The 13,555-nt window shown below is 37.8% G+C and overlaps 1 protein-coding gene across 2 annotated transcripts in view; it reads right to left on the bottom strand.

Annotated features, from left to right (window-relative positions):
* Window positions 1–13,555, bottom strand: part of ADGRB3 (adhesion G protein-coupled receptor B3) — a 468,567-nt gene that overhangs the window by 176,314 nt on the left and 278,698 nt on the right. For both annotated transcript variants that reach the window (XM_086744848.1, XM_086744847.1), the window contains exon 16: window positions 6,265–6,308. In XM_086744848.1, coding sequence (XP_086600974.1) covers window positions 6,265–6,308 — 44 coding nt within the window. The remainder of the gene's footprint in view (window positions 1–6,264; window positions 6,309–13,555) is intronic.

Raw genomic sequence — 13,555 nt, 5'->3', positions numbered from 1 at the left:
TAATCATCCAGTAAAAATTTAAAAGAAAGTGAACTTATTAGCAAGAATTAATTTGATTTCCTTTTTTTGCTATAAATTTCAGCAGGCCATGTAAGCTCTGTTCATGATGTGTAGGTGTTCGTGAAGAGCAATGTTATAAAAAAGAACTAAATTATAAATTCCTCCCATATATGCTGATTCACTTTGTGTATGACTTAAGTAGCGAAAATTTTGGTCTGACTCTTCTTTAACACAAAGACACTGTATTTTATATTCTACAATACCTACATATTTCAGAACTAAGTACTCCTGCATTAGAGTATAATCTTAGCAGTTTTTAAATTTAAAAATTTTTACATTTAGGTCTTGCATGGCTTGAGCAGTGGTTTGCCACTGATCTAATTAAAATCACTCAGAGCCTTTTGGTTGTCTGCAAGGGAGTTTAGATCAGGTTTTTAATTCTTTTTAGTGAAAAAGAATATGATTCTGTGAAGTCTTTCTATTCTTTATGCAAGACTACTAGGAACAGAATGCTATTACACAGGTTCCATTATAAAAGTTCTTTATAAAAGTAGGTACTCCAGGAGGCATTTATCTTTTGAATAAATTCATTAACATTAACTCTTCCATTACATTCACAAACATAAGCACAGAAGCTAACACGGAAAGCAGATTTTCTGCCTTGATAAATACAGAAGATGCAAAGTCTAACTGAAAATCTGGACCAACAAGTCTGACTGAAGTCCATGGAACAAACAAAGCTTAATCTGGCATATATTGCCAAACAATACTTACACAAACTACTCTCCTTCAATTTTTATTCTACTTATAGAAAAATATATTTGCTCCATATCTTCCTGGTGACAAAAATAATATGACTGTAAAGTAATATAAAGTAAGGAGAGGCTACTATTCATATTTCCAAAAGCAAATTTTGATTTAGGATATTCTAATTATTTTTATTATTAGCTCGAGACATTCTGATGTGAGTTATAAAGAGTCTTCCTGAAAGTATTTTCAAAGGTTTGCAAGGCTAAGCCAAACAAGGAATAACTGTAATGATCATCATGGTAGTTTAAAAAAAACCAAAAAACAAACTGGAGAGGAAAGGGACAAAGCAGATCAGTGTCCCCTGTCAATTTTATCACAAGTTAACAAAATGCAAAAATTGTTTTGATGGTATGCATGGAAGCTTATATTCTAAAGCTGAGGCACATTCTGCTCTATATGCAAATCTGTGAGAAAATCACAATGAACTGGGAGACTCTTCTTTATCTGCATTGAACAAATTCATTTAGGGACTATTTCTCCACAATTGTATCCAGGGACAATGGGAGAAAAAAAAATTAAAAGCTCTAGGGGATAATTTTAAAAAAGTAATTGTAAACTTTTTTTAACCCTCTTTTTAATGGAGAATGTTATAATATGTCTAGAGTGAAATCCTGAAGTTATATACATATATACAGTTTTTTATTTCTCATATACAGCTATATTCTCATAGCTTCACATAGCTTCAGGGTAGAAAATCTAAGCCACTGTCAATGTAAATTTGTATGGCAATGGGAAAAAAAAAAAAAACAGAGAAGATCTACCACTTGCCCTAAACTAAAACTGAACCAGGTCAAAATCTTTGCAGTATTAAAAATTTCACCTAATTGCATTGTACTTCTGACAATTGTATATTCAGCAGGCGCAAACTGCTATGAGCATACATATGGACAAACAAAAGGCTGTCATACTGTTATAACATCCTTCTGCAGCAACTGGCAACTGGCAGCTAAAGCTCTTTCCTTACCCAGTACTGTGAGATGTCATGTTGCACTGGGTACAGCTGTGGAGCACACCAGCAGCAACTGACACTGTCCTGTGGAGAGCACATGTGCCCACATTACATCCAACACATTTCTAAAAGAAGGAGCACCAGCTGCATTGTTTTGCTAATCAGTCAGTAACTACTAAAACTCCCATGTGCTATGTAACCTTCTTCCAGTAACATACTGTGTCCACCCCATCTTCCATGCCCTCACTGTGATGGTGTTAGCCAACGGTTGCATGTGAGGGTGGTACTTGTGATGCTCTGTACTGTGGCACCTAGCTTCCAGCTTATTACTGCGTTTTGAATTCTGCACCCTGATTCAAGAGGCTGGGTTCAGTAAAATGAGTGATTAACTTTGTCAGGCCAAACTTTCATGGATCCTAGGTCTCCATTCAGAATGTCTCTTATGGCACCTACCACAGATATAAGCATCAGAGAAGGCAACAAAGTTCAAGAGAACTGTTCAGACAACTTACAAAACTGCCACAGTAAATGGCATTTTTAAAATGGAAATGTATGCATGCATATAAGGGTTCTTTGATCCCCCCTGTCTACACAGCCTTGCCCAGACTTACATAAAGCAAAACAGCACTAGAAAAAAAAAACACTGACAGTGATATGGATAAGATTTAAGTGTGGCATGGTGACAAACACATGGAAAGGGTGGTAAAATTAAATATAGAGGTGATGGCAATCAGCTCCACAGCCATGAATATTTTCCTAAATAATGTGACAGAGTTCCAGCAGGACACGTTGTGAGTAACAGACTCCAGAGGAGTCAACAATTCAGCGGGCATGGGCTGCTCCTGTGAGGCTGAAAAGTGTGTTTCAAACTCCTCAAGTAACTTCTATAAAGAAAAAACTGAAGGGCTGATCTCTGAGGTCCCCAAGTAAATCCGCTAACCGTTGGATTACTTGCTGGTTGAGACTTTCTCTGCTGTCTCCTTCTCCCTTCTTTTCCTTTCCATAAAGGTAGGAGGGACAGGAGAAAAAACTTTCAGAAGTTTCATTTAATCTTAAAATCTTTTAAATCATTTCTGTGGGGTGGGAATGTCAGCCCTAGTACACGATCAACTTCTTTTCTTTCTCTTTGTGGACTGAGACACTGCAGTTAATGTATCACAAACAGTTCCTGCCATCAGGGATAGTTTGTTCATGCCAGACAATGCAAAGCAGAAAAGATACAACTCTTGAGTTTTTCTTTGGTTGATTTAAGGAACTAAACTGTTTCTCCTCAGAACATCAGTTACAAATATTCCACACATTTTCCTATGCACTGGAAGGACAAGCATTCAGTATCGTAAGACTTTACTGATGGCAACATTTAGAATATGTTTTCTGAATTGAATGAATGAAGATATCACTCAGATTTCTGAAGGGGAAAAAGTTACCACTTACATACTGTTGATGCTACCAGCTTTGTGTAGGGATGCTGGAAATATCAAAGGAAATTCCAGGACTCATAAACAGCCTTGTTTCAATTAACACAGATGTGCTCTATATTTTGGGATAATAAACTGAAATAAAATGCTGAATTACTGGATTTGAGCTTGCCCTTTACAATACATGACAAAATATTTTATTATTTAGTTGCACTATCTCAATATTGTACACATATTTGACTAGCTGCCTATGGAGAGGGCACAAGTCTGCTAGCTTGATAAACTGAAAACTTTAAAAAATATAATCACAGGGAAGAATCACCAAATCTCATAGAAAAAAAAATGTATTAAACTGCTTTTGCTAAAGTTAGGATGACCAAAATGTCACAAATAGCAATGGCAGTAGGATAAGTTTGATGATCTAGTGTGATTAAACAGCTCACAAATCCAGAACTTTCTTCAAGGATGGATGACAGGGAACTGTTAATCACTGATCAATCTCCTGAGGAACATGCCCAAAACCCAGATGGACAAAGCTTCCCCTGCTGTTGGAGAAGTATTAAACTGACAAAATTAGTGGAAGAAGTATCATTTACCAAATGTGAACTTGCAATGTATGCAGATAAAAATGTGGGAGAAGTGGCTAAAAAAGTGCAAAACCCATTAGAGGTTACTGCTGGCTGAACGCCGATGATAAAAGCAAATACAGTTTTCATTGGAAAAGCACTTAATTTAAAACACCCATCTCAACACAGACTACTGATTAGTTAAGCACCTTCAACTAAAAGCAGCCTACTTTTTGCTGAGTTTATTACAAAATGCTTGCCAAATCCCGGCTATGCAAAAATTACCCAGTTTGGAAGGACACAAGCACAGCACAGGTCTGTAGGATTTGCAATGTGGCTGAGGATATTAATCCGTCAAACCCAATCACCTGCTGCTGAGAGTGGCTAATTCCTGAGACTTAGGAAAAAAGTGAAAAAAATAAAAGAAAAACAACCCATCAAGAACCCAACATCGTCATGGGCACCTAACCAATCGTATAGTCCTACACATACTTATTTATTAAGATTTATAAATTATAGGAACCAATTCAGCATTACAGAGCTTTCATAATAATTAAAACTCACGATGCCAGAATACAAATTCTGAACTATTCCTGAGTAAATACAAATAAAATGCACCAAAATAAAAAGAAACAGCATTACAAAAATAAAATTATGAATCAACTCATGCTCCCACAGCTAACAGTAGGAATTTTTTCCTAAGGTATGGAGGATAAAAGTAGAATTTTGCTCTTGCTATTACACATTCAGTTAAGATACAATGTAAAATTCTTACAAAATAACACACATATATGTGTAAAACAAATGACAATGGTGTTTGTGCAGAACTTATTGATATGTCATATCTTATTGTGAAGATTTGATAGCTCATATCACTTTTCAGAACTGACAAATCTCCAAGAATAACCCCAATCTTCAAATATTTTAGCATCTTCAATAGTTACTATTAAATAAAATGACTAGAAAATATATCCGTCAGAAGCAAAACATGTGTTTCTCCCTCAAAACCTCAAACTATTTTATCTAAGTTTATGTAAATTTTAGATGTTTCAAAAGTTCACTTTTCCATCCAGATTCTGAATCATACTGAAACCAGTACTTATATGTAGCACTAAACTTCTCTATAAACAATATACAGAGAAATGTATGCAAAACAAATGGCAAGAACAAAATACATTTGTTAGTGATTACTTCACACATTCAACCCAAATACCTGCATGAAATGTTTTAATCACATTGTTAAATCCACAGCATGCTGCTGCTTTTTTTTTTTTTTTTTGATAGCCTAATTCTGTGCAAATATGCCTTTGATATTCTGGACTGGAGCAGTGAAATCAGAGTATGCACTCTAAATGCTTAAAGCAATGCATGTGAAAAAAAATGGTAAATAAAGCACTGTACTACTACTGTGTAGGCAAAACATTGTGAAGAGGAAACAAAGAACATGTTCCAAATATTTTCATTCCATGTGCACATAATAATACATAGTTAACAAGTCTTTAATGTACTTTATTCCGCACACTTTACAGAAATGGAACAATATGATGTTGCTGGCAAATAAGCATTATGGTTCTTTTGTAGAGGCATAGACCATGGTACTATTTGGAAAAATGTCTACTATCATGTTCAAAGTCTCTAATTTCTATACTATAATGTATTTTCTCAGCCATCAGTGTACTCATGTAAACCTAAGCTCAAGGATAAAAGCACTCACAAAATCTCAGGCATACAGTTTCTAACACTGTAGATGAGTCTGTAGTATAAGACATACATAACATACCGGGACAAGAAGTACATCATCATCTTTAAAAAAATTAATATGGCAACCACACAGGGATCCTTCTTGAAATACTTAGTCGGTATTTAGGCAAAGTTCACCTTGACTTTAGTGAGAGATTTACTGCGAAAGATTAATGCAGCAAAGTACAACTGCATAAACTTGGAATTCTGTTTAAACCACACTGATTTTACTGCTGTACTCCTTTACAGCGACATTTCGTGTTTTGCTACAGTAGGGACACACACTGAAAAAAGTAGCAGAAGGCTGCTAGCAAGCTTTTACTGTTTACTATACAGCTATTATTTTACTAAACTAAAATGAAAATTTGCACCAACTAAAACAAAGATTTCTGTGGGTATCACACTTGAAAATGGTGTTTCTCCCTGTAATCACAGAAATGAAAGCCTTCCTTAGTTATCTGTCTGATTGTTTACTCACTTGCTTGTTGCCAAGCAACTACCATCAAGGAACTACAGCTCTTAGACATTCTCATTTTAATTCTGAAAAAGTGGATTAAAATTACTATGTGAGTAATATCTTCCTGGTGAGATATTGTATTATTTCCATTTACATAGCTGCAGAAAGGAAGACAAGTGACTGGAGAATCCAGTACTTTCACTCTGTGAAAGGTTCATTTTCCTTGCTCTCGTACCAACCCATTTACTGACCAACTGCTTAAATATTGTTAGGTACTTTGTAATACTTCAGCCATAGCAATAGAAACAAACATCTGCCACTTACGTTCTTGAGTCATCCCATAGCACACAGTAGGGATTCAACGTGCCCTAAGAAGAAAACAAACAAACCTATTAGTTACTGGTATACAAAAAGAATACGTCACCCTTGACCTAAACATTTATTTGTGTCTCCTCCTACAAGGTCACGCTTATACTCTGCTGAATTGACGCCCCTGAAATTCTGAAAGCTTAAGATTAATTCTTATGGAGTATTTTAAAAGCACTTGAACCTCAAGTGCAGAGTATTTGCTGTATTCTCTCTCTTAGATAAGGTAAGCATGAAGTTTTCTATTTGGTATATCCTACTTAAATTGAAATATGAGATAAGAGTTACTCTGTTTAGAGACTTGACTGAACATTTCTGTGGGTGTTTAGAAGTAGAACTTTTTGACATCCAAGTTCCTGAGAGGCCTAACCAGTAATGCCTTTAAAAATTTTAAGCATATATTGGCAAAATATCTGAAGGCTGCGATTTCAGATGACCCTACACTCAATATCCAAATCCTTTTGTCAATTAGGTCCTAAATCAGCAGAGATTTTTGCTCAAAATAATTTTTTTTTTCTCCTGGAGCTTTACAATCCCAACTCCAACATCTTTGAAGTAAGTGGAAGATTTCTGATTTGATTCACAACAGGAGGGGAATCTATGTTTATTACATATCATTAAACTATCGGTAATGTTTTGGGAAACTGAAATGTCTTTATTATTACTCATGTTTATTTTGCTGCCTACAAGAGCTGAGATAAAATATAAAAAATCAAGTTTTCCCCCTAGTCTTATAAATCCTGCTTTATCAAAACTCAGATTGACTTAGAAGTTCTTAACTGGCTAAAAACTGCAAAACTGTAGTTCTATTCATCACAAACATTAGATATTCCTAGAAGTCAGAACTATATAAATAAATTAGACATAAAATAGAGAATAAAAATTTTCTTAAGAAATAACAAATGATTTGAAAAAACAGGTGGAATATACTATTTTCTTATGTCAACATTAGTGTAGTTCTCTCAGGAACAATGTTGGTGCAGTACATATAAAGATAGTTTCATAGAGACAAAATACACCTTGCTATTTCATTCTGAAAAGTGTTTTATTTATAGAAAAACATGGCAGCCTGTGAAGTAAAAATCTATTAAATATTTAAATTCTTCCATCCACCTCTTCATCAAAGATAACAAAGGTCCTTCTGAAGATGCTTGTGAGAGCAGCATTTAGGGAAATTTTGATGCTTTACTTCAACATTTTGCTGACTACATTGAATTTCATGAATAGAGTATAAATATTTAAAATCCACATATACTTATGGCACCTTATACTAACATATCACTGCACAAACATAAATAAAGGATGTTCCATTCCCTGAAGTATTCATAACATAAAGAAGAGAAGAGGGAAGAGGGCACAGGACAAAGCACTGGATAATAGGCCCATTGAGATTCAGAGACCAGCTCTGGCATCATTAGCCAAAAGCTTTCAGATACATTGGGAGAAAAGGATATAGAAAAGTAAGAATTAAGAACAATGGAATGACTTCACAGAATTAGCCTTTTTAAAAAAATTAATTTTATAAAAAGTATTAATTTCTATCCTAAGATTGGGTGAAGAAATTCCACATGCAATCTGATATAGCTATATGCATATTTTAAAAGTACTGCTATAGCTGAATTGTAATAAGACATTGCTTATCTGAGGTCTGAGACCTGTCTCTCCTAGCAGCATATTTCGTAGTTTATGCTCGCTATTCACACAGTGCAAGTAGAAACAATACTTTTCTCCCAGGAAAGTTGGTCCATATTCAAGAAGCATCTCCTCCAAGCTCAACAGAGGTGCATCCCGATGAAGAACAAGCTGGGCAAAAAGGCCAGGAGGCGTGCGTGGATGAGCAAGGAGCTCCTGGACCAACTGGAAGTAAAGAAGGAAGCCTATAGAGGGTGGAAGCAGAGACAGATAGCCTGGGAGGACTACAAAGAGACTCTGCGAGTGGCCAAGGATTGGGTGAGGAAGACCAAAGCCCTGACAGAACTGAATCTGGCCAGGGACATAAAATGCAACAAGAAAGGCTTCTATAGGTATGTAGGGGACAAAAGAAAGTCCAAGGAGAATGTAGGCCCCCTCCGGAAGGAAACCAGTGTCCTGGTTACCCGGGACATGGAGAAGGCTGAGGTACTCAATGACTTTTTCCCTCAGTCTTCACCGATAAGGGCTCTTGTCTCGCCACCCAAGCTATGCAAGGCACGAGCAGGGACTGCAAGGATGAAGAACTGCCCACTGTACCTGAACAGCAGGTTCGGGAACATCTGAGGAGCTTGAAGGTGCACAAGTCCATGGGACCTGATGAGATCCATCCGCGGGTCCTGAGGGAACTGGCGGATGAAGTTGCCAAGCCACTGGCCATTGTATTTGAAAAGTCATGGTGGTCTGGTGAGGTCCCTGATGACTGGAAGAGAGGGCACATTACCCCCATTTTCAAAAAGGGGAAAAAGGAAGACCCAGGTAACTACAGGATGGTCAGCCTCACCTCTGTGCCTGGCAAGGTCATGGAGCAGATTCTCCTGGAAACCATGCTAAGGCACAAGGAGAGGAAGGAGGTGGTTGGTGACAGCCAACATGGCTTCACCAAGGGCAGATCGTGCCTGACCAATTTGGTGGCCTTCTGTGACGGGGTAACAGCATCGGTGGACAAGGGACGACCAACAGACATCATCTACCTGGACTTGTGCTGTCCCACACGACATCCTTCTCTCTAAACTAGAGAGACACGGCTTTGATGGACAGACCACTCAGTGGGTAAGGAGTGGGCTGGACGGCTGTACTCAGAGAGTGGTGGTCAATGGCTCAATGTCCATGTGGAGACCGGTCATGAGTGGCGTCCCTCAGGGGTCCATGTTGGGCCCGGCCCTGTTCAATATCTGTGTCGGCGACATAGACAGTGGGATAGAGTGCACCCTCAGCAAGCTCGCCGATGACATCAAGATGTGTGGTGCCGTCGACACGCTGGAAGGGAGGGATGCCATCCAGAGGGACCTTGACAGGCTGGAGAGGTGGGCCCGTGCCAACCTCATGAAGTTCAACCAGGCCAAGTGTAAGGTCCTGCACCTGGGTCAGGGCAATCACAGGTACAAATACAGGCTGGGCGGAGAATGGATCGAGACCAGCCCTGAGGAGAAGAACTTGGGAGTGCTGGTGGACGAGAAGCTCAATGTGAGCTGGCAATGCGCCCTTGTGGCCCAGAAGGCCAATCACATCCTGGGCTGCACCAAGAGAAGCATGGCCAGCAGGTCGAGGGAGGTGATTCTCCCCCTCTACTCTGCCCTGGTGAGACCCCACCTGTAGTGCTGTGTCCAGTTCTGGAGCCCCCAACATAAGAAGGACATGGACCAGTTGGAGAAGGTCTAGAGGAGGGCCACAAAGATGATCAGAGGGCTGGAGCACCTTTCCTATGAGGATAGGGTGAGAGAGTTGGGGCTGTTCAGCCTGGAGAAGAGGAGGCTCCAGGGAGACCTGATAGCGGTCTTCCAGTACCTCAAGGGGGCCTACAAGAAAGATGGGGAGAGGCTGTTTAGTAGGGCCTGTTGTGATAGGATGAGGGGTAACGGTTTTAAGATAGAGGGAGGTAGATTTAGATTGGATATTAGGAAAAAAAATTCTACAATGTGAGTTGTAGAACACTGGAACAGGTTGCCCAGAGAAGTGGTGGATGCCGCATCCCTGGAAACGTTCAAGGCCAGGTTGGATGAGACTCTGAGCAACCTGATCTGGTTGGAGATGTCCCTGCTCCTTGCAGGGGGTTGGACTGGGTGGGCTTTAACAGTCCCTTCCCACCCAAACCATTCTATGATTCTATGATTCTATGAATACAAAAACACTTTCAGAAAAAAATGTCCATTATAAAAAAAAATATACAAAATTGAGGGAAATAAAAGCCTTTGCAGAAACCTGAAACACAATAAAACCGCTGCTGTCAGATCACACTCTTCACTGTCTTTGAAGTGTATTCAAATGAAAAAAAAAAAGAGTATGTTTGGCTATTGCAGTCATTAATGAGAGTTTAAGCAGTAATGAGAGATTAAGCAGAAACATGGAAAGCAGGATAAATATTACGTCTGCTCCTTAAGAAGGTCTTCTATGAGGGCACAGCAGCCTTTCAGAACTTCTTTCTCTTTTGATATCCTGATCAAACAGCCTTCAAGCACTGTAAGGACTGCAAGGAACCAGTGTTCCTATTTTTTTCTTGCCCTTAAACCTGTTGCTCCCTTTTTCCACGGTATTTCTGGTCTGGCCTCCTGGCAATGTCTCCTCACACTGCTGTTGCTGAACTACCTCCAACAGCCATTGCTCTCTCTGAGGGCAGCAATCTCATCACAGCTCTTGCCACTTAATTACTTAGTTGCAGCTAAGGAAGTAGCTACTGTGTCCATGAGCGTTTATGACTGTTGCAGTATTGATTTATACACTACAGTACAGGACTTTGATATCTCACAAAATAGACATATGTGTGTACATATATTTATATATCTATATATCTCTGTCTGGCATGTAAAACTGAACTTTTGAGACGTGATTGGCAACTTTGACAGCTACGCAGCAGAGTGCCAACTGTGTTTTGTAGCCAGGGTTTTCAGTCTCATTGAAAGCTTCATGTCTGCTGCTACTGCTGGCTCATTACTTTAGTGTCCCTAGAGTAAACCTCTGTGCTGTCAGAAGGTTTATATTCTGTTCATATTCTGTCTGGAACAAACAGGATTTTGTTTGAGTTGTGCGGTTTTTAAAAGATTACTTCGGTATCTCTTTCATCAAACTACTGGAAAAATGTGATTACCTTCATCAACATGTTCACAGTGCATAAGACCAAATATCATGTTCTCTGAATAATGTATTACAACCCACATTCTCACTGTGGTCAACTACCTGTTATATTTTAATTTATCTGCAAATCCAAATACCATGTTACATTCCAAACAGCACATGTAATTGTGATTTATACTTCCTCAAAAAAAAAAAAATCTTCTGGTTTTATTAACAAACTGGCTAATTCTGATATAAAATGAAGCAATGATGATACATTTTAAATAAACAAATGAATATTTTAAGGCCAATTTAAATTAAACATATTAACTCATATTAAATGATCACATTTGCCCACCTTTTTTCATACTCTCTTATCTATTTAATTTAGTCAGTGGATAGCTAGGTAAAAGAACAAATGTGTGGGTATACTATATATTAGTAGACATGCTTTAGTGGTTGCTTAAAAATTAGTCACTAAATCAATTTAGAAACAAACTTCTGGATAATGAACAGTATTTCAGGAACAGAGGTTCGAAAGGAACAAAAATAACAGGAAGAGCCATTCAAAAAAAAAATCAGATGAAACAGAATGTCTGTATTTTATTTTCTGTTTAATAATTAATCTATTTAATTGACATAATGATTAATCTGTAAGCCATTAATATATAATGTGCAAACACTAACGATACATTAATACTAGTTTTGTCTTTCTGTATGTGACATATAAAGCTTGTTCTATAGTAATATATTATAATTAAATAAATTCTTGCTTTCAGCTGAGAAAATTACAGCAAAAAAGATTAGAATTAGACTCAGACTGAGGGCAAGAAACACTCAAAACTCAAAAATAGTATTTCTATGCATCTGCAGATTTAGTTATTTTCTTTAAACCAAAGTCCCTTTATGGAGGCTAAGCCTTGAACATAGAAAACACCAAACACTTAAAGACACTGAAATTGTAAAACTGGTTTCCATTCCTAGATTTTCTAGAACAATATTTTGTTATTGTATCTGCCGATCCAACTCTTATATCCATGTGGACTGAGATCCTCTATCAATGTACTATTCATGTAAGTCCAATTTAAGGACTGGAAATTTGTTCCAAGCACTTGTTGCTTCTCTAGATTAAATTATAGGACAGAAACTGAGCCAAAGCAAAAAAAAAAAAATATTGTCTCTGATATCTATGGCCAAGGTTACTGTCTTTTTGCCTTGTCAAGACATGAGCTAACACAATACTTATTAATATTCTGTTAGTGAAAGGTTGACAAAGCAAGGTGACGATCAGTGTCTCTAATCTGACCTTTTGTAACAATGAAGTTTCATTTCATTTTCAAGATTTTAAAATTTGGCAAGCACTTGCTCTGTAAATCAAAGGGATGGATTAAAAAAAAAAGCATTAAAAAAAAACTCTCTAAGATTTTTCTAGAATCTCAGCTTTTGGCAACAGCAATTTAACCTTTCACTAGTCTAGCATTGCTTGTGTTGTGCTGGTTTTAATAGTTTGCATTTGGGTTATAACTATTTTAAAAGCTGACATGTTGCTTACTAGTATTAATTTTAAAAAATTTTTACATTTCTTTTCTAGCATAAATGACTAAAGTAATTACAATGTAATTTTTTTTCTACCAGCTACACCACACTTTTGCTAGTAGTAATTCAAATTTCAAAACACAGAAGTCATACTCCAATATTCCTTATCTACAACTCAGGTAAGTAGGCCCACACTAATTGTTAAAATAATGGAAATTAAATCTAACATTGAGGAACTCTTCCTAATATTGATCTTAGTAAGATCAAAACAAGTATTTTATTTCAAAGGTGTTATTTTTTTTCTTGATATATAAGATTAATTTATGGTCCACTTCAGCAAATACTCTATTACATTTTCAGCAAAACTACTGACAGGAATAAAAGTTACATTAAAGACTGATATTTTATCTTAATATATATGATGTAACCTAGGTTGGAAAACAAAACAAAACAAAACAAATACCCAAACCTACCTGTCCGTGTTGGGTTTGTGTAGTGGGGAAGGCTACAGTGGCAGCTTCTGCAAGAAGCTGCTAAAAGTTTCCCCTTTGTTTGGTGGACCCGGGAAGCTGCAGGACAGACTGGCTACTGACCTGGGCAAAGCCAATCAGCAAAGATGCTAATGCCTGTGTGATAACATATTTAAGACAGAGAAAATAAAACAGCAGAGTGGGCAAGGAGGATGGGGTGTGGGCCTTGCAGGCCTGCCCTGCTGGCCTCCCTCTAGGCAGCTGTCTGGGTCCGGCCTGGCCCAGTCTGGACCGTCTGAGAGAAGAGAGGAGAGAAGAGAAGAGAGAAAAGAAGAGAAGATGTGAAGAGAATAACAAGAGGCAGCTGCCTGAGTCCAATTGTGATTAATTGCTTGTGAGAGAAGCAGCAGTGGATGCCAAGGTCAATGAGGAAGAAGGAGGAGGAGGAGGAGTAATAATAATGCTGCTCCCAGTAGAGATTCCCCTGTAGCCCATGGTGCAGA

The sequence above is a fragment of the Chlamydotis macqueenii genome, chromosome 3 (assembly GCF_036417535.1).
Source record: "Chlamydotis macqueenii isolate bChlMac1 chromosome 3, bChlMac1.mat, whole genome shotgun sequence".
Taxonomy (NCBI): domain Eukaryota; kingdom Metazoa; phylum Chordata; class Aves; order Otidiformes; family Otididae; genus Chlamydotis; species Chlamydotis macqueenii.
The sequence above is the reverse complement of the archived record's forward strand: the minus strand, read 5'-3'. Positions and strand labels throughout refer to the sequence as shown.